This window comes from Octopus bimaculoides, chromosome 23 (assembly GCF_046866305.1).
Source record: "Octopus bimaculoides isolate indiv1 chromosome 23, ASM4686630v1, whole genome shotgun sequence".
Classification (NCBI taxonomy): Eukaryota; Metazoa; Mollusca; class Cephalopoda; order Octopoda; family Octopodidae; genus Octopus; species Octopus bimaculoides.
Window position 1 is genome coordinate 17,967,847 of NC_142950.1, and position 20,740 is coordinate 17,988,586.

A 20,740-nucleotide genomic window follows, 5' to 3' on the forward strand; every position below is an offset into this window, starting at 1 on the left:
TCTCAGAGTGGTTGGCATTAGGAAGGGCATCCAGCTGTAGAAACATTGCCAGATCAGATTGGAGCCTGGTGCAGCCACTGGCTCTTCAGACCTCTGTCAAAATGGCCAATCTATGCCAGCATGGAAAACGGACATTAAACGATGATAATGATGGGAGTATACTGCTGAAGGTTGTTATATTTTACAAATTTAAATTAAATTTATTTAATTTGTGTATTGAACATGAAACTAGTTCAGTAATTTTAAAATAAACTTTATTCATCTTGGCTGCTTTTACAGTTATTTTGTATCAAGGCAAATTTTTGATGTTTTATTTAAACATCAATTATTCACCATGCATGGAAGCTAAGTTTTTTAACTGCACTGCACTCCTCTCTCTCTCTCTCTCTCTCTCTCTCTCTCTCTCTCTATATATATATATATATATATATATATACATACATACATACATACACACACACACATACAGAGTGAAGGTGTGTGGCTTAGTGATTAGGGCATTGGGTTCATGATTGTAAGGTCATGAGTTCAATTCCTGGCAATGCATTGTGTCCTTAACCAAAACAGTTTATTTCATATTGCTCTAGTCCACTCAGCTAGCAAAAATGAGTAGTACCTGCATTTCAAAGGGCTAGCCTTGTCACATTCTGTGTCACACTGAATCTCGCTGAGAACTGCATTAAGGGTACATGTGTCTGTGGAATGTTCAGCCACTTGCACATTAATTTCACGAGCAAGCTGTTCAGTTGATCGTATCAGCTGGGACCCTCTTCGTCATAACCGATCATCATCTGTGGCGGTAAAACTGGAAATGCTGGATACCTCTTCTGTGTCGCTGGTCCTAGATTAGTCATCATCTCTAGCTGTGGCGATTGTACTGGTGGTAACATATGGTGTGGGCCTGGTCACTCTATCAGTGTTGATGATAATGGTTTGTTCATCATCTGTGGCAGTGGTACTGGGGTCGTCGGTTACCTCCTCTGTGTTGCTAGTCCTGGACTGGTCATCATCTCTGGCTGTGGCAATTGTACTGGTGTGAGACCTGGTTGATCTGTTAATATTGTTATTTGATGGTACATTGCTGGTAATGCGGATAATCGCCTGTATCTATGTGTGTATGTGAAATGTTTGTCTATTAATCTAAGGAAAAATCCTTCCCACACAAGTCTTGATGTTGAGCTAGAAGGGTGGAGCAAATCAAATGACGTTTTTGTAGCACTTCCTTTTCCGGGTGCCAGGGTGTGGCATGTAGGAGGTAGTGGCATCAAAGATGTCTTGGCTAGAGGATAGATTTGAGATCCTCTTGTTTACACCCTTCACTAGGTTCTTGAAAACTATAGAGGGGTGGCAGGAGGCTGTACTAACATAGGACAGCTTCTCGTTTGGCTTGTGATAAGGCCTGTATGTACCAGAGCACAGATCTAAAGTAACATCTAAGAAATCTACTGTGGTGAGATTAGTCTCAATGGTGATCTTTGAGTCCCATTGAGACTAGGGGCTAATTAGGTCCTTCCTAAGCCTATCTAGTGTGTGCCCGTTGGCTCCTCTGGAGATGGCTAGGGCATAATCTCAGTAGAAACCACAGAGGACTGAAGGAAACCTCTTTCCTAAGATATCTAGAATGTACAGTCTGATAAGATCACAGACATTGGTGCTATCATATGCTCCCATAGTCACATCAAAGGAGCCCTCGGGGTCAGATTGCTTGACCCATGTTGAATCTTTACTGAACAGCACCGTCTTCCTAGCATGCATGATAATGCTAATATCATTGTCGCTAATATCTGTGAAGTCCTTAGGAAAGGAAAGTACTTTCATCAAACTGTGTAAACCTAGCCATGTCTCTCCCCCATTTGGCAATAAACCATGAAGTCACCTCATTGGAGCTGCATGATAGAGGGAGGCTCATGTGTCTTCTTATGTCATCATTAATCTTCCTCATTACATACTCGCCTGGCCAATCTCAGACTTGGCCAGGTTGACCAGGCAGCATTTGGAGTTGGAGGCAAAGTTTGGCTTGTGGTCCTTTAAAGAGATAAAGGCATTTCTCTTGGCCAAGATCTCTACTCTGTCTGCTATACCTAGGCTAATTGCTATCTGTTTAGCTTCACAGTTAATGTTATTATAAGTGTGTGGGGAAGCGCATCTGTATTCTTGTGTAATAGAATCATTTAAAAGCCTATCGAAAGTGTATGTGTCTATTATGTACAAGTTCTTAGTCTTTGTATAGTCTGATGAGCTGTCTACAAGGCTTTGGCATTCATGGATACGAAACCTTTGGTAACTGTATGACCAGAATTTAAATATTTGTTTTAATAATTACTGCCCTATTCTTTAGAGTATGCTTCTTCTCTGATATATGTTTTATTGACTACACACACACATATATATATACAGACACGCATACATACAAATATATGGATTTATTTATATGTAATATATTTCTAAGTATGAGTGTGTGTGTGTGTGTGTGTGTGTGTGTGTGTGTTTATTTCCAATGTTTTAGCTTTCTCAAAGTCACTGTCCAAAATTCTATTTCAAAAACCAAAAAAATTTGTAAAACAATCCAATGTAGACAGCATTTCCCAAGACCATCTTTTAGATGCACCATTAGAAATAATGGTGATGGCAGTGGTATGTCTTTCTTTCTCTCTCTCTCTCTCTTTCTTTCTCTTTCAGACATAGCTAATACACTGGGGATGGAGTAGAGCAGGAAATGATGTGGTGGTAGCATATATTTGGGACAGTTTGTAATGTTGGGTGGTGTAAGGGAAAGGGTGTGTAATGTATGTAAGGCGTTGAGTATTTTTAAAACAGTGCATTAAATACCAGTTACTGGGTGTTGCATATGATGAAATATAGACACTGACATGAGGCATATAGGATGCTTTTGTACAGTGTCAATGTATATGATGTGGTGATCATTTGAGTGCAATGTATTATGCCACATCATTATCGGTTGGTCACAGCAGTGTTTATGTGTCTACATATTTCCTGTATGTCGACTGAACAGATCCAAAGTGATGCTGCTCAGGTAGGCAGGGATGCTGTCCTGCTTCTCCAGATAAAGTTCAATGAGTTTGCTGGTTGTCTTGGAGAAGCTGGTTTCCAGTAACTGCAGCTCACCTGATGGTCCTCTCTGGTGGGAAGACAAAAAAATGACATTTGTTACAAAACAATATATAAACATTGTGTGATATTTACCAAATACATACATCAGAGTTTCAGATCAGGACACCCACATAAGTTGAATTTTCTCTGTTTGGACAGGGATTTTCCCAGTTTTTTTACGCCACAGTCTTAACTCTTTAGCATTCAGATTAATCTGTCAAATGTAGTGCTTATTTATATACATTGCTTGGAATTAATTATGCATTATCTTGTAGCTTTAAGATTTTGAAGATGTGCGTGTTTATTTTTAGAATGACATTGTAGGTAGGTGTGAGAGGCAGGATCTGGCCAGTTTGAGCATAAAACAGGTAGAATATTTTGGTTGGATATGGTCAGTTTAAATGTTAAAGGGTTAAACACATTTTATGGAATGATGATGTGGATGCAATATACAGGTTGTCCATTGCTGGGATATAAGCAACAACAAAAAAAAAGTTTGTAATTCAAATTTTTACACCCATCCCTTTATCAAATCAAGCAAGGCTTTGGGTTTGTGTGTGTTTAAGAAAAAAACACATTTACTAACAGAAAAGTATGCTATTAAAATAAATTTTCTTTTACATATCTTCTTTTAAATCACTGTAGATAAATACCAGCAATGACCTTCTTAGGCTCTCCAATAGTTTTAAATCATAAACAAAAACAATGTGTGGGGGTGAGGTGAGGTGGTGTTTGAAAAAATCATAAGTTTTCAAATTCTCTTTTTTTAATAAATGTGTTTATGGGGAAAAAATATTGAAAAACATCAACACATGTGAGAGTGACAAAGAAACAAGGAAGGTGGTCATGGGATGTGCTAGAAACAACAGCCAAATCTCACTTAAATTACCTTTTTGTCTGAAAACATTTACAATTTTTCTTTTTACTGAAAAGGCTTCTCTCATAGTTTTTAAGTGAGCAGTGCCGAAAAAATTGTCCAAAATTGATTTGGGGTGGTGAGGGAGGGAGGTGAAAAAATCATATTTTCAAGTTTTCCAACTGAAAAGAAAACTGGAATATTCCCATCTAAATAGAGAAAATCAAACATATATGGATGTCCTGATCCAAAACTCTACCCATACAATATTATATATATATATGAATATATAATTTACTGTTCCATTAAGGTAAGATCAACAGAAAAAGTACTCTATCCAGTGGGAGATAAATATCATTTAATGTACACAGCATAGAGTTATGAACTACTGATAGTTAGTTATATGCCTTGGAGATGTAGTCTAGGTAAGTTGTATCTCCGAGCAATCTTCAAGCTCTGAGCACATGGGCTATACAATTTACAAATCAGGACACAAGAACCAGAGAAATTGAGAAAAAATGAGAAGATGAATGCAAAAAGTTGAAGGGTGAAAAAAAATGTCTTTTGAAGTCACCTTACAGGAAGATCTTCAACAAATGCTCAATTAAATTCCATGTATACAGAGGCACAGGTCTGAATGTGTGGTAAAAAGTTTACTTCCCAACTATATGGTTCCAGACCCAGTCCAACTGTATGGCACCTTGGGCAAGTATCTCCCTTTGTAGCCTCAGGCTGACCAAAGCCTTGTGAATGGAATGGATTTGGTAGATGGAAACTGAAAGAAGCCTATCATATGTATGTATGTATATATATATATATATATATATATATATGTGTGTGTGTGTGTGTGTGTGTGTGTGTGTGTGTGTGTGTGTGTCTCTGTCTGTCTGCCAGTATTTGTCCTCCAACACTGCTTCACAAAAGGTGTTGGTTTGTTTACATTCCTGTAAATTAGTGGTTTAGCAAAAGAGACTGATAAAATAAGTACCAGGCTTTAAAGCAAAAAGGGACTGGGGTCAATTCGTTTAAAATCTTTCTAGGCAGTGCCCCACCATGGCTACAGTCTAATGACTGAAACAAGTAAAAGATGAAAGATATATATACATATATATATATATCTTTTTGTTTCAGTCGTTTGACTGCAACCATGCTGGAGCACCACATTTAGTCAAACAAATTGACCCCAGGACTTATTTTTTGTAAGCCTAGAACTTATTCTATCGGTCACTTTTGTCGAACTGCTACGTTATGGAGATGTAAACACAACAACATTGGTGGTCAAGTGATGGTGGTGGGACAAATACAAACATACACACATATATATATATATATATACTAGCAGAGATACCCAGTCTTGCTCAGGATTAAAATAGCATAGTTTTTTATTGTTTTACTTGTTTCAGTCATGTGACTGTGGCCATGCTGGAGCACCGCCTACTAATTATTCTATTAGTCTCTTTTGCCGAACCACTAAGTTATAGGTACGTAGACACACCAACAACGGTTGTAAAGCAATGGTGGGGGTACAAACACACACACACACACACACACATACACACTAATATACAAATATATACAACAGTGTTCTTTCAGTTTCCGTGTACAAAATCCACTCACAAGGCTTTGGTGGGGCCAGAAGCTACAATGTATATATATATAAGAAAGAAAAGTGGTGGGGGTTGACGTGCAGGTGTACTCATAAACATTAACCAATTTGGTTGGTATTTCTAGCACGTCCTGCTACCATTGAACAGGTATTTGCGAATAGCTGTTATGGGGTAGCAGTGTGTGCTATACTAACCCTTACCAGTATGCGCAGTAAAAAATCTGATTAAAACAATCAAGAACTTGCAAACGTCATTGTCGGGCCCCTCGTATCATTAATAATATCTGATACAAGTTACCGCCCCCGTCTGACATGCTTGTTTATATTCGCAAGTGCCCATTTTCCGTGTTTTATCTTTTAGTATAAAATATTTAAAAACAGATGAATCTTCGTAATTTTTTGCATACTTCATTTATTTTGGATATATTTCCCATTTTAATAATTTTTTTTAGAAACTAGGTGTCATTTTCTTGGAGAGATGTGCTTCTAAAGAAGCGCCGAAAACTGTACGGGTACCACTGCATAGATGTGATGGGTTCAAACCCTACATGAATTGAGAGTAATCTATTTATGTTGGGGGCACAAAATTTTGAGGAAAAAATTATCAGAAAATGCGTCTTATATCAAAGAGAGCACACATGTCAAATTTGTTGAAATTCAGTTGAAAATTGTAGGAGTAGTTCACACAGACAGACAACTTGCCTTTTAATACATGATATATATATATATATATATGGTGGGCTTTCAGTTTCTGCCTACCAAATCTACTCACAAGGCCCTGGTCAGCCTGAAGCTATAGTAGAAGACACTTGCCCAAGGTATCACACAGTGGGACTGAACCTGGAACCATGTGGTTGGGAAGCAAGCTTCTTACCACACAGCCACTCCTGCACCTTAAAATATAATTAAGATTCAGTTGAATTAGGTACTTAAATTGAGGCACCTTGTCAGTTTGGTATGGTCTATGCTTTATGTCTGAAATCTATATGGTCATCTGAAGAGAGCAGTTTCTTTCAATTGCAATTAAATGGAGCTGCTTGAAATGGCCATAGTGTATTAACACTTGTACATCTTTGTAACTTATTTGCATTTTCTCTCTCTCTCTCTCTCTCTCTATATATATATATATATATATCTATATATATATATATATATATATATATATATATATATATCTATATATATATATATATATATATATATATATATATATATATATACATATATATATATATATGAAGCTGAAGTTGTGTATAGAAATCCACATTTTCCACTTTTTCGTAAAAATTTTTTACATGAATGGAATTTTCTCGATGTGAACTTTCCAGTGCAGTAATTAGATTTTTTAAATTCCATTTACTTTGTGTGATTTAAGGGAGATTTGGCTGTTGTTTCTAGCAACTTTTATATTTCTTCCCTTCTACCTGGAACGGCGTTCTTACACACGCGCTCAACGTATAATATAGAGAGTAAGAGTAAAAGAGGAAGAGAGAGAGAGAGAGAAAGTGATACATACAAAGTCATAGATTAAACTTTCCTCTCAGTATTCTTTACCTATTTTTCATAGCATTAATATGTAAAAACACACACAACCACACATACGTGATCTGTGACAACAACATACACATTGCTCACGTTCTCTGTTCCTTTCTTTCCCTCTTCCTCTCTCGCTCTCTCAAATGCATACACATGCAAGTAAACACAATCATTCACAAAAATATAACTCATGTTCGTCAATGTGGCATAACTACAGAGTTGTACCCACTGACTTAGGAAGGTCATAACTTTCAGAAAAATGAATATTATTTTATGAAATTTTCTATGCATATATTATTTATTATGTAGATTCGGAATATACAAAAATTTTCGGTGAAAGTGTTTTGGGAGGGGGGTGGGGGACAATTTTCGGAAATTCCACTTAAATTCCTCTTAACTTCCAGGCAAATGAATATTTTTTCGTGAAATTTTCTACAAATATACCTTGATGTATGTACCTTTCAAGCATGTAGGAATTTTGAAGGAAACAACTGCGGGTTATTTTTTAGAAGTGTTCCCCACTCGGTGGTGTTTCGGAGCAAGTCGTCCATATTTGTTTCATTTTTCTCTATTATGTACTTATGTGCATCCGTAGATTTCTAATGAAGTAATAGGCAGTGAAGAGAAGCTGTCATAAGAAAACTTTTAACTGCCTCTATTTCTTTCTCCCCCTCTCTCTACCTCTTCCTCTCTCGTTCTCTCAAACGCATACACGTGCAAGTACACAATCATTCATTCAATAAAATATAACTCATGTTCGTCAATGTTTTGCAAATATACCACGATTTTCACTAGGGTTAGAGTTTTAGGGTTAGGGTTAGGGCTTAGGGTTACGGTTAGGATTAGTGTTACGGTTTTAGGGTTAGGGTTAGGGTTTAGGGTTAGTGTTAGGGTTTAGGGTTAGTGTTAGGGTTAGTGTTAGGATTAGGGTTGGGTAATTGTGCGGGTGTTAATCTGAAAAATTACAGATATGTGAAAAGTACCGACCCTGCCATCTATTATAACTTTTGTTGTTCTGTTTAATATATACATAGATTATGCCTCCAAAGAAGAGAGTTTGCTGGGGAAAGACAGTAACCGGTTTAAAATGACAGCAACAGACTGCAGCAATTCACCACATTCCAGAAGCTACTTTGAACATAATGCAAAATGGTGCATCAACATCTTCTGCCCAATCAGACAGAATTCTGGCAAAACTGTGTAGCAACAGATCGCCAGCAATTGCTTCATCACAAGTTACCGTCCTAGCTCCTACGAAAAGGGATTACCTGCTATGTATAATCAGGGCAGCGCAAAAAGTTGTTTTGCACAAGCATTTCTATAGCCAATTAGACGGATGAAATTTACGTACGCTTAATAATGTTACGCAAAACAGCCTTCAGACTTTCCCTATTAATTTCATTGTCTTTTGAATTATGAATATATTTACATCATAAGGGTTTTTTTATTGTAAGGCTTTCTTTTTTAGTTGATTTTCACCTAGCAAGACTTATCGTAGATGGCGTAATAAGTCACACCCGGACAAGGTCTGGTTATACTGCTAGTATATATATATATATGTATGTATCGTTTTTTGTGCTTTGTTATGTTCCCGTTCCATTTTTGTCCATGTTTTTTTGACGGATATGCATCTATATATACATGTAGATGTAGGTTATGTATATATATATGCATATGCTCACATATGATTTGTATTATTATATCATCGAACGCCATGCATCCATTTGCAAGTAAGTTTTAACTTTATATTTCTGACACGCACTCTATCTTTCCCCCTCTCGTTCTTCTTCCTTCTGTTGTCCTTGCTTCTCCCCTTCACTGCTATATCTCTCTCTTACTCTGCCACCCTGTCTCTCGTTGCTCACCTATGTTCAACTTCCTCCCTTTTCCTCTCTCTACCACTCCTCGTTGATCACACGTGACCTGTGGTCACCTCTTCCTTTCTCCATTCGGCCAGCATAAAGGCAACACGAACTGCTATCTCTCTCTGCTCAAGTTTGTCACATCACAGCATTCAGTATCTCATCTCATTCGGCTTAACGGCCCTCAACGTTTGTTTCACTGTTTAGTTTTCCCTGTCTTGGTTTTTGTTTGCCACCTTGGAACCTCCCGCAAGAGCGTGTTCTGCCTCATCTTTGAAACACCTAGTTTAGAAAGGAGGCAGCTGGTAAAAGAAAAGTTTCATATGTGGCTTGTCTGTTTTCCTATGTGTTTATTCTGTTGTATATATATGCTCACATATCATTTGTACTATTATATATATATAAATATATATATATATATATGTGTATAAATAGGACACATGGGCTGTTGTGTACGAACAGCCATGCTTCATGGCAGTGAAACATGGGCCGTGACTGCTGAAGACATGCGTAAGCTCGCAAGGAATGAAGCCAGTATGCTCCGATAGATGTGTAATGTCAGTGTGCATACTCAACAGAGTGTAAGTACCTTGAGAGAAAAGTTGAACCTAAGAAGCATCAGTTGTGGTGTGCAAGGGAGACGATTGCATTGGTATGGTCATGTGGCGAGAATGGATGAGGATAGCTGTGTGAAAAAGTGCCACACCCTAGCAGTTGAGGGAACCTGTGGAAGAGGTAGGCCTGGAAGACCTGGGATAGGTGGTGAGGCACGACCTTTGAACATTGGGCCTCACCGAGGCGATGACTTCTGACTGAGACCTTTGGAAATATGCTGTGCGTACCTTCCCTTCATTGGACACTAAACTGCGTTTGTGAAGTCCTGTTGAGGCAAGTGAAATTGAAATCGAACTAAATTCGACTGGCACCCATACCAACGTCGTCTCCTTCATTGGACACGAAACTCGGCTTGCGAAGGAAGACCTGTTGGGGCAAGCAAAAGCAAAATCATGATGGCACCTGTGCCCAGCGTCGCCTTCCTGGCACTTGTGCCAGTGGCACGTGTAAAGACATTCGAACGAGATCGTTGCCAGTGCCACTGGACTGGCTCCTGTGCAGGTGGCACATAAAATACACCATCTTGAGCGTGGCCATTGCCAGTATCGCCTGACTGGCCTTCGTGCGGGTGACACGTAAAAGCACCCACTACACCCTCGGAGTGGTTGGCGTTAGGAAGAACATCCAGCTGTAGAAACTCTGCCAAATCAGATTGGAGCCTGGTGTAGCCATCTGGTTCACCAGTCCTCAGTCAAATTGTCCAACCCATGCTAGCATGGAAAGCGGACGTTAAACGATGATGATGATGATGATGATGATGATGACTGACTGTGTGTCGATAGCCAGCTGGAAAAGATGTTTTCCTGGCATTATAACAATAGTTACATCGTCCTATATAGGACTGCCACATTCTATTGGCATATAAGCATTACTATACAGTGACTACTGAGGACATGCGTAAGCTCACAAGGAATGAAGCCAGTATGCTCCGATGGATGTGTAATGTCAGTATGCATACTCGACAGAGTGTAAGTACCTAGCAGTTGAGGGTACCTGTGGAAGAGGTAGACCCAGGAAGACCTGCGATGAGGTGGCAGTGGCATCGGCCACAACTTCAATTTCCGATTTGATTGAAATTCCGATTTTGATTTTGATTTTTGATTTTACTTGACTCAATAGGTCTCCTCAAGCACGGTGTGTCACCTGACGATTCAAAGGTACTTTTAATGAGCTGGTTATGTGACACTGGTATAGGACACGGCTGCAATCTCACTTTACTTGCCGGGTCTTCTCAATCACAGCATATCTCCAGAGGGCTTGGTCTCATGTCATTGCCTCTGTGAGGCCCAACGTTCAAAGGTCGTGCTTCACCACCTCATCCCATATCTTTCTGGGTCTCCCTCTTCCATGGGTTCCTTCCACTGTTAGGGAGTGACACTTCACACAGCTCTCATCCATATGCAGCACATGACCATACCAGCGCAGTCATCTCTCTTGCACAGATGGAGTTCATGTATGTGACATAGCACCTTACTTTTTGACAGCCATCTGACTTTTGTGCGTAAAAGTAAGCGCTTGTAATGGGAATCCATATCAACACAAATTTATTCAAATAAGTAACACTTCAACAGCCTACTTTTAATATAATTAACCATTTCAACAATTTGGTTTAATACTTGCTTTAACTCAACTGGTATTGTTTTTGAAACTAGTACCTCCCTATGTAGGAAGTAATGAGTACATATAACATTAGGATTTTGCTGTTGTACGAGCGATACGAAACTTTTAATAGAGCCTATCATAGATGGTGCCCCATCAGTACATATTCCAACACATGAATTACAAGATAAAATGTCAAAAATATCTTGACCTTTTGTAGTGAGTGGCATTTCTTTGCAAGGTTACCATCAATAAAGCAAATAAATGTAAGTAATGGTGCTTTGTTGCTAATGTCAGCTGATTCATCAACCTGTAGAGCAAATTCTGAGTTCTGAAGTTTGTTCTGTACATTTTCCTCCATATCAGCAGATAAATTCATAATTCTCCTATGGACAGTATTTTTTGAGAGCAGAATCTTGCTTATTTCTTGCTAGGCTTCATCATCTAACATGGTTTTAACTATCTTTCTACAAGTGGGTAAGATAATCGACTTGATTAAAGTATGCAATTTCTTTTGTAGTGCAATTATTTCGCCTATCTCAAGAGACGCAACTTGAACCTTTTCAGAAGCATTCATTCTTCTCAAAAGTTTCTTTGTTTAGATTGCTATTCTCGGAGTCTTTGGAAATAATTCAGATCTTTACATTGAAGATGTGAGTGTTTAGTTGTAAAATGTCATTTCAACTTGCTAGGCAACATGCCTTTGTTAGACATCTTATCATCACAAACAACACACAGTGGAAGAGATTGATCCCCATTGCCAGTCCAATGAAACCCAAACTATAAATAGCTATTGCAATATTTACGATTGGGTTGAGCTTTTGTATTATTATCATTACACTTAGTTGCTTTTGACGAAAATTCACTTTCAGATTCATAATCATCACGGTTATGTTTCCTCTTAATAAACTTTTCCAGTCTGTTAATATGAAATGTCTTGCACAAAGAGCACAGATTACTAACAGAGTCCAACTGAGACTGAGACCAGTGAGCTGTGAAAAGTGGCAGCATGTCACATATTATTGGACTCTTTTGAGAAATCTTTCAAAATTAATTGAAAAGATGAAAATTCTTGCCACTATATGAATGATAAAAATTGAAATACATGAGGACGTATTTAAAGATTTAGTTCAACATTGCATATTTTAATTCAATAGTTTATTTTTCACACATATTATTGAAATGAAAACTGCTGAGGCTACAACCGAAATAAACTGAAACATAATCGTACACTGAATATGTCCACAAGACATCAATGTTGAAGATAGACTGATGTTAATTTAGTTCTTATCCTTCTGAAATTTCAGATTCAAAACTGAATAACACTGTCATACCATAATTAGCCTAAATGAATTGAATGACACAACCACCTCTCATTTTAGTTTAGAATTTAGTATTTAGTTTTTTGCCACTTTGACATTCACTTTCTAGTGAATTTCGGTTTTTATTTCTCATATTTTGAAATATAATCTTACTTTTTCGAAGTGCACCAGTGCACCACAGTGCATGGTTTGGGAACCACTGCTTTAACCCCATGATAACGATTTTTATCAGGCAACTAACACGACAACGGTTCGGTGTATATTTATATCAACCGCTTTGAAGCATGCACTGTTTATTTATGTAAACTGTCATCACTGCAAGGACCATAAATTCAACAAAACTGGTGTAACTGGATGTAACTGTAAATTCTGTAAAGAACCAGAAGAATTTGCTGAGCATGTACAAATTTGATAGGAAGTCATAGTGGAAATGGTGGTGTAACTGCCAAAACTGCTTTTATACTATTATGGTGAGAAATTTCAAACTGAGCAGGAAATATTAACATGAAGTGTCTAACAAACCTATCAGATTCCTTGAAATTTGCACAGTGGCCTCTATTATTGATTCCATGAGTGATAGTGGATATTTATATCAACCGATACACAAACAGGTACAAAATTGCAGCAGATAGGGCTGAGTATATTTTTGTCAGCTGATTCAAAGTGAGTACATAGTGAATGTAAATTTACATCAATTGATGTTATGGGGTTAATAATACATATAAATATAGTTGTCATATAGTTGTATGCACAACATATCATCCACCAAATACCATGAAATATGACAACAAATTTGAGGATGGCCTCAGACACATAAAAGAGGTAGTGGCAAACCTAGATCAGCACGTTAATATACTCCTCTTGGGTGACTTCAGTCTCCCAAATGTTAAATGGCCAGAAGACCACATCCTCTCTGGGATGTTACTGCATGAACAAAAGCATGCAGAGTCATTACTTGAACTTTCTAATATGCTGTTCATGGAACAAATGACACTCAAGTCAACCAGGGGAAACAATATCTTGGACCACTGCTTCAGAAATGATGTAGACCTTATCCACAGCACTCTCAGACTACAAAATTGTTAAATTAACTATGTATGGGTCTAAGTGAACTGCTGGTATCTAGAGGGCTCAAGCCATCAAGAGGACTCAAGCAATATACAATCTGAATTTCAATAAAGCAAAATGGCAATCAATCTGTAAAGAGATCCACAAACAAAACTGGTCCAACATTCTATATATGCAAGACATTGACTTGAAACTCAGTCAGTTTAAGTCAACAGTGCAAGCTTTATGAACTAAATATATCCTGGAAAGAAAGGCCAGCATAGCAACAAACAAGATTCCTAGGGATAGAAAAATCCTCATGAGATGTAGATCAAAAGTTTCAAACCAGTTGAATAGACAACTGAAAAATAGGGAGATGTATTTTTTAAAACAGACACTCCTAAAAATCAAAAACAAGATCAAACTCTCTCATGAAAAGGAAAGAGCAGAGACAGAGAGAACAGAGGTGTGGAAAGCATAAAAACAAACCCCAAAGCTTTCTATTATTAAAATTTCATAATGTGAACAGTTAAAATATCAAAAAATAAAATCAGAAACATCTAGATTGTTCCTACAGCAAAGGAAACAGACACAATACAATATCAAATAGGACCGTTGTTCCAAAGGAATGGCTCACTGACTGTGGACCCAAAAGGAATTCAGTGCAGAATTTAAAAGTGTCTTCACTTTCCCCTTGAACACATGCAGATAAAAAACCTGACTCAATTCTTTAATATTGCAGCCCTACAAAAGAATCCACCAACCATTGATTATATCAACAGTGAGGAGACTTGTAACAGTGGCCATAGATGAAATGAGCTAAAGCTCAGCAACTGGTCCTGATGACTTTCCAGCTGTTCTCCTGAAGTCATGTAAGCAGGCTTTAGCGAAATCACTTCAGATACTTTACCAGAGTTTCCTTGCAAGTGGTAAATTTCCTAAAAGCTAAAAGATAGCATTATATGCCTTATCCACAAAGGTGAGAACAGACCAGAGGCCAAAATCTACAGGCCAATCTCTCTGACTTCACATATCTGTATGTGGAATGAATGGAATGAATCATCATCAGAAAGAAACTGATAATGTTCCTAGAAGAAAATGACCTACTGAACAATATACAGCATGGCTTCCGTCCAGAAAGAAGCTACTTCACACAGCTCTTACAGCAATGTGACTGGGTTTTGAAACTGTTGTTTGACTATTCAGATGTCAGCGTGATATACCTTGACTTTGTAAAGGCATTTGATAAGGTAGATCATAGCATGATATGTCATAGCTGCAAGACTTTGGCATTGCTGGTAAACTGGGAGAATGGCTGCATGACTTCCTTAAATACAGAAGTCGGGCAGTTTCAGTCAATGGTGCCCTTTCTGAGAAAACTCAAATTCTAAGTGGCATCCCCCATGAAACTGTCCTGGGGGCCATTAGTTTATAACAGCCTTCTCAACATACCCATGGTCACTCAGAAAGTGACTGTCACTTGGACAGCCTACTGTCACTAGCTACCTACGCTAATGATACAAAATTATTACAGGCAATGAAAAATCCAGATGATGACGCAAGCTTACAGTAGGATCTGAATGCAATATACAAGTGGAATGAAGTAAACAACATGCAGGTTAATGCTGGAAAATTTCAACACTGCACTATCAACTCACAAATGCACTGCAACTTGCATATACAAGACTCAAAGGCACTGCAATCCCAGAGTCACAGGTAGTGAAAGATTTGGTGGTCAATATGTGTAATGATGCATCATTTCATATGCACGTTACCAAGATGACAGCAAAGTGCAGACAACTGGCAGGATGGATATTAAGGTCCTTTGAAACTAAAGATCATGAAGTTATGTTGACCCTGTGGAGGACTGCCTGGACTACTGCTCTCAGCTATGGTCACCACTGTAATAATTCTGGTTATCGAACTGGTGAGATTGTTGAATACAGAAGATTGGCCATGAATAGGCTTTATTCTTCTTCTAAGAATGAGGGTATGATATTAGTTGTTTCAGTCATGAACCTTGCTGATCAGGAGTCAGTCATACTTAAATATCCTTCCAAAGCCTCGTTTTTGACTGGCTGGTGAGATAATGGAAATAACTGTGAGCAGTAATAATAATTATTACCACAAACACACAGAGTCAAACTAACAGTGGAGCTTGAAGCAGTCCAATGCTACTACACTAAGAAAACTGAAACAGTGCAGCAGATAAGCTACAAAGAGTGATTGAAAAAAACTGCGACTTTACTCCCTGGAGCAAAGGCATGACAGGTATGTAATAATCTACATATGGAAAATTCTAGAAGAGCTAGTACCTAATTTCAGCAGTGAGTGTTACACAAATGCCAGAACTGGATATCTGTATTGTACCAAAGGTATCATCCACTCCATCTAAATTCAGGACTAGGTATTGCAATAGCCTAGGGTTCAAAAGCCTACAGTTCATCAATGCCCTGCCATAAAAATTAAGAAATCTATTTAATGTGGATGTAGATGTCTTCAGAACGGAACTAGAAATTCCCTCATACACCAAATGGGCCAACAGCTGGGACAAAGGCAAGGAGTGGTGATGTGAAACCCCCAGCCCAAGGAAATCAGCAAAACCACGGTGGTGCTTCAGCATGACTTCAGCTGCATGACTGAAATGAATAAAAGAATATATGTGTATATATATATATATATATATATATATATATATATATATAGGTTGAAGACTATTGTATGTACATGAGTTCTGCCAAATGCGAGCTTTCTTTTCAGGTAGATGATGCTGCTGTCCCTTATCCCAGGGTCTCACAGGCCCACACCTCCCACACCCTCAGGGTTGGCACACTGAAAGGTAGGTCTGGTGAGATTGTTAAGATGCTGACTACAGGGGTATCAAATTATTGGATCAAGTGATGAAAGTTACAGAGAAGGTCATAGCCCAACTAATTAGGAAGAGAGTTACCCTAGATGAGATGCATTTTGGTTTTGTACCAGGCAGAAGCACCACTGATGCTATATTTCTGGTAAAGCAACTGCAGGAGAAATATCTAGCCCAAGATAAACCTCTGTACTTGGCTTTTGCTGACTTGGAAAAAGCCTTTGACAGGGTCCCCCAATACCTTATGTAGTGGTCAATGCTGAAACTGTGGATAGATGAGTGGTTGGTAAGAGCTGTACAAGCTATGTACAGGGATGCTGTCAGTAAGGTGAGGGTTGGCAATGAATAGAGTGAAGCATTCCGAGTAGAAGTAGGGGTTCACCAAGGATCAGTCCTCAGCCCCCTCTTGTTCATTATAGTCCTCAAGGCAATAACAGAGGAATTCAAGACAGGCTGCCCCTGGGAGCTCCTCTATGCTGATGACCTTGCTCTAATAGCTGATTCACTGCCAGAACTAGAGATGAAGTTTAGGGTGTGGAAGCAAGGTCTAGAATCAAAGGGCCCTAGGGTTAACCTAGCAAAACCAAAACCTTAGTAAGTACAAAGGCTGTCAAATCACAAACCCCTTCAGGTAGATGGCCCTGCTCGATCTGTAGAAAAGGCATGGGCAGAAGCTCCACATGATGTACCCAGTGTAAGCTTTGGACACATAAAAGGTGCAGCAATATCAAAGGAAGATTAACCGGGAAGATAGTTTTTGTGTGTAGCAGATGTACAGGGGCAATAAACACTGAAGATGTACAGAAAACAGATTCCATCACATGCCAGGGGAGAAACTACAAGTAGCTAATAGCTCCCGCTACCTAGGTGACCAAGTCTGTAGTGGGGGTGGTTGCTCTGGGAGTTTAGTGGCTAGACTAAGAATAGCCTGGGTGAAGTTCAGGGAGCTCCTACCTCTGCTGGCAACTAAGGGCCTCTCGCTCAGGATGAAAGGTAGACTGTATGATGCATTTGTGTGAACTGCCATGCTACACGGCAGTGAAACATGGGCCATGACTGCTGAGGACATGCGTTGGCTTGAAAGAAATAAAGCTAGTATGATCCGCTGGATGTGTTATGTCAGTGTGCATACACAACAGAGTGTAAGTGCCCTGTGAGAAAAGTTGGGCATAAGAAGCATCAAATGTGGTGTGCAAGAGAGACAACTGCACTGGTATGGTCATGTGTTAAGTTTGGATGAGGACAGCTTTGTGAGGAAGTGCCACTCCCTAACTGTGGAAGGAACCTGTGGAAGAGGTAGACCCAGGAAGACATGGGATGAGGTGGTGAAGCATGGCCTTCAAACATTGGACCTCACAGAGGCAACCACAAGAGACCGAAACCTTTGGAGATATGCCGTGCTTGAGAAGATCTGGAAACTAAAGTAAGATCGCAGCTATGGCCAATGCCAGTGTTGCATGTCCAGCCCATTTAAGAATACTCCTGGTGCATCAGGTGATACGATATGCTTGAGAAGACCTGTTGAGTCAAGTAAAACCGAAATCGTAGCTATGGCCAGTGGGATGCAAAATGCATCATCCGAATGTGGTCGATACCAGTGTCCCATGACTGGCTCCTGTGCCAGTGGCATGTAAAAAGCACCATCCGAACGAGATTGATGCCAGGCCCGCCTGACTAGTTCCTGTGCCAGTGGCACATAAAAAGCAACCACTGCATTCTTGGAGTGGTTGGTGTTGGGAAGGACATCCAACTGTAAAAACATTGACAGATCAGATTGGAGCCTGGTGCAGTCACTGGCTCTCCAGACCTCAATCAAACCGTCCAACCGATGCCAGCATGGAAAACGGATGTTAAACAATGATGATGATGATGATGATGATGATGATATATATATATATATATATATATATCTATATATATATACACACACACATATACACATATATGTATATATTTGTGTGTTTGTGCCTGTATTTGTACCCTACCATCTCTTGACAACCGATGTTGGTGTGTTTCCATCCCCATAACTTAGAGGTTCGACAAAAGAGACTGACATAATAAGTACCAGTCTTACAAAGAATAAGTCCTGAGGTTGATTTTTTCGACAGTGCTCCAGCATGGCCACAGTTAAAACGACTGAAACAAGTAAAAGAAAGCATATACACACACACATACATACATATAATGTAAAAGAAGTAATAAAATTGGTATCGTTTCGATTTTTTTTTCTTGTAGATCTATATGTGATATGTGTGCATATATATATGAGTTAGTGTGAGTGTTTGTATGTGTGTTTGTGTATTTAAGTTGTGTGTGTGTGTGTGTGTATGTTAATTTGTGTGTGTATACATGTGAGTTTGTGTGAGTGCTTCTGTCTGTGTCTGAGTGTTTGTGTGAGTCTTTGCATGTGCATGTGTGTACCAACCTGGAAGAGGAGACAGTCATCTGAGGACTCAGAGTAGGCATTGCATAATTTGTAGTTATTGGCGCCAGTAATGTCCAAACGATAACCCATTAAACGGTATGTAGCTTCCCTGACCTCTTGGCTGGTCTTCTTGAATGTTTGTAGCAGACGCTTGTTCCTTAATTCTGAACTCTCCAGCTGAGAACGTAATTCTACAAAAGAAAGGAAGAGACAATGAGAGAGGGAAGAGAGAGAGAGAGGGAACAGAGAGAGAGAGAGAGAGAGAGAGAGAGAGAGGGAAGAAACAGACAGACAGACAGACAGACAGACAGACAGACAGAAAGAGATAGAGATACAAAATAGATAGATACATACATACATACATAGAAAGAGGTAGAAAAAGGGAGAGATAGAAAGTTGTAAGAACTTCATGTAAATTGAGAAGACCCTTCCTTTCTTATAAAGATAGCCCAACACTATAGCAATGTTGTGTCCAACTCTGTGGCTCCATTGCATTTACCATTATTTCCTGGTCCTTTGAAGTGCCGTAACCATTTTCTCTGGTATAACCTCAGCAGTATGAGTTATCTTTGATTGACACTACATGCTTATCTGTCTCTCTATCCACCTATCTTTATATCTATCTCTTTTACTCTTTTACTTGTTTCAGTCATTTGACTGTGGCCATGCTGGAGCACCGCCTTTAGTCGAGCAAATCGACCCAGGACTTATTCTTTGTAAGCCTAGTACTTATTCTAACGGTCTCTTTTGCCGAACCGCTAAGTTATGGGGACGTAAACACACCAGCATCGGTTGTCAAGCGATGTTGGAGGGACAAACACAGACACACATACATATATATTATATATATATATATATATGTATACGATGGGCTTCTTTCAGTTTCCATCTACCAAATCCACTTACAAGGCTTTGGTTGGCCCAAGGCTATAGTAGAAGACACTTGCCCAAGTTGCCACGCAGTGGGACTGAACCCAGAACCATGTGGTTCGTAAGCAAGCTACTTACCACACAGCCACTCCTACGCCTATCTAATGAATAAAAGTATATATAATACAAAATTGTTCTTTTGAAGTATGTCTGCTTATTCTGGCTGTCAACTGTATTTATGTATATGTTTTATTTTAACGCTTTAGCATTTAAACTCACCATATCTGGTCAAAATATTCTATGTGTTTTATGTAAAAACAGGCCAATCCAGCCTTTCACACCTACCTACAATATTAGTCTAAAATAATTGAAATCTCAAGGCTATAAGATAATGCAGGATAAATTCAAAACTATATGAATAAATAACAATTACTTTCAGTGGAATCATCTGAATGTTAAAGGGTTAAGTGAAAAAATCCTACACACAAGTTGAAATTGCTGTTATTTGCAGAGTAAGTATGTATTAAAACGAAGACTGGAAAATTTGATATTTACCATAAATTCTAGTCTGTTTTACATATCTTATCTGTCTATCAATGCTAATCTAATCTATTCATCTCTCAACCCTACCCAATGTCTTATCACTCTTCAATTGTCTCACTAACCTCCTGACATTACTTTCCACTTCCCTTCTCTAACAGCCCCATTATCCTTTCTCAAAATAAATCTGTCTAACTTGAATAAGAACTGACACGTATAAGGGGGTGCTGAAAAGTTCCTGGCTTTAAAGCTATTGTGAAAGGCCTGGTTGAAGGCCCAACCTTCCGCATTCTTTTACAGAGGTTAGAAAAACTGAAGAACTGCTGAGAGAGAGAGAGAAATATGTTGAATAAAATCATAATTGATCCTCCTATATTTTCTTTTACGCAAAGCAAGGAAATTTTCAGCACCCGTTCATACATTACATGAAAATGGCTCTAATCTTCTACAAAACCCTTTTCCAGACTTGTACATATGGGCGCAGA

At 38.8% G+C, this 20,740-nt stretch overlaps 1 protein-coding gene across 2 annotated transcripts in view; it reads right to left on the reverse strand.

The window, feature by feature from the left end:
- Positions 1-237: 237 nt before the first annotated feature.
- The window catches only part of LOC106878155 (mitotic spindle assembly checkpoint protein MAD1), a 24,981-nt gene continuing 4,478 nt past the window's right edge, over positions 238-20,740 (reverse strand). For both annotated transcript variants that reach the window (XM_089340633.1, XM_014927291.3), the window contains 2 exons: positions 18,846-19,036; positions 238-3,139 (listed from right to left, as the gene is read on the reverse strand). In XM_089340633.1, coding sequence (XP_089196759.1) covers positions 2,984-3,139; positions 18,846-19,036 — 347 coding nt within the window. In that variant the 3' untranslated portion in view covers positions 238-2,983. The remainder of the gene's footprint in view (positions 3,140-18,845; positions 19,037-20,740) is intronic.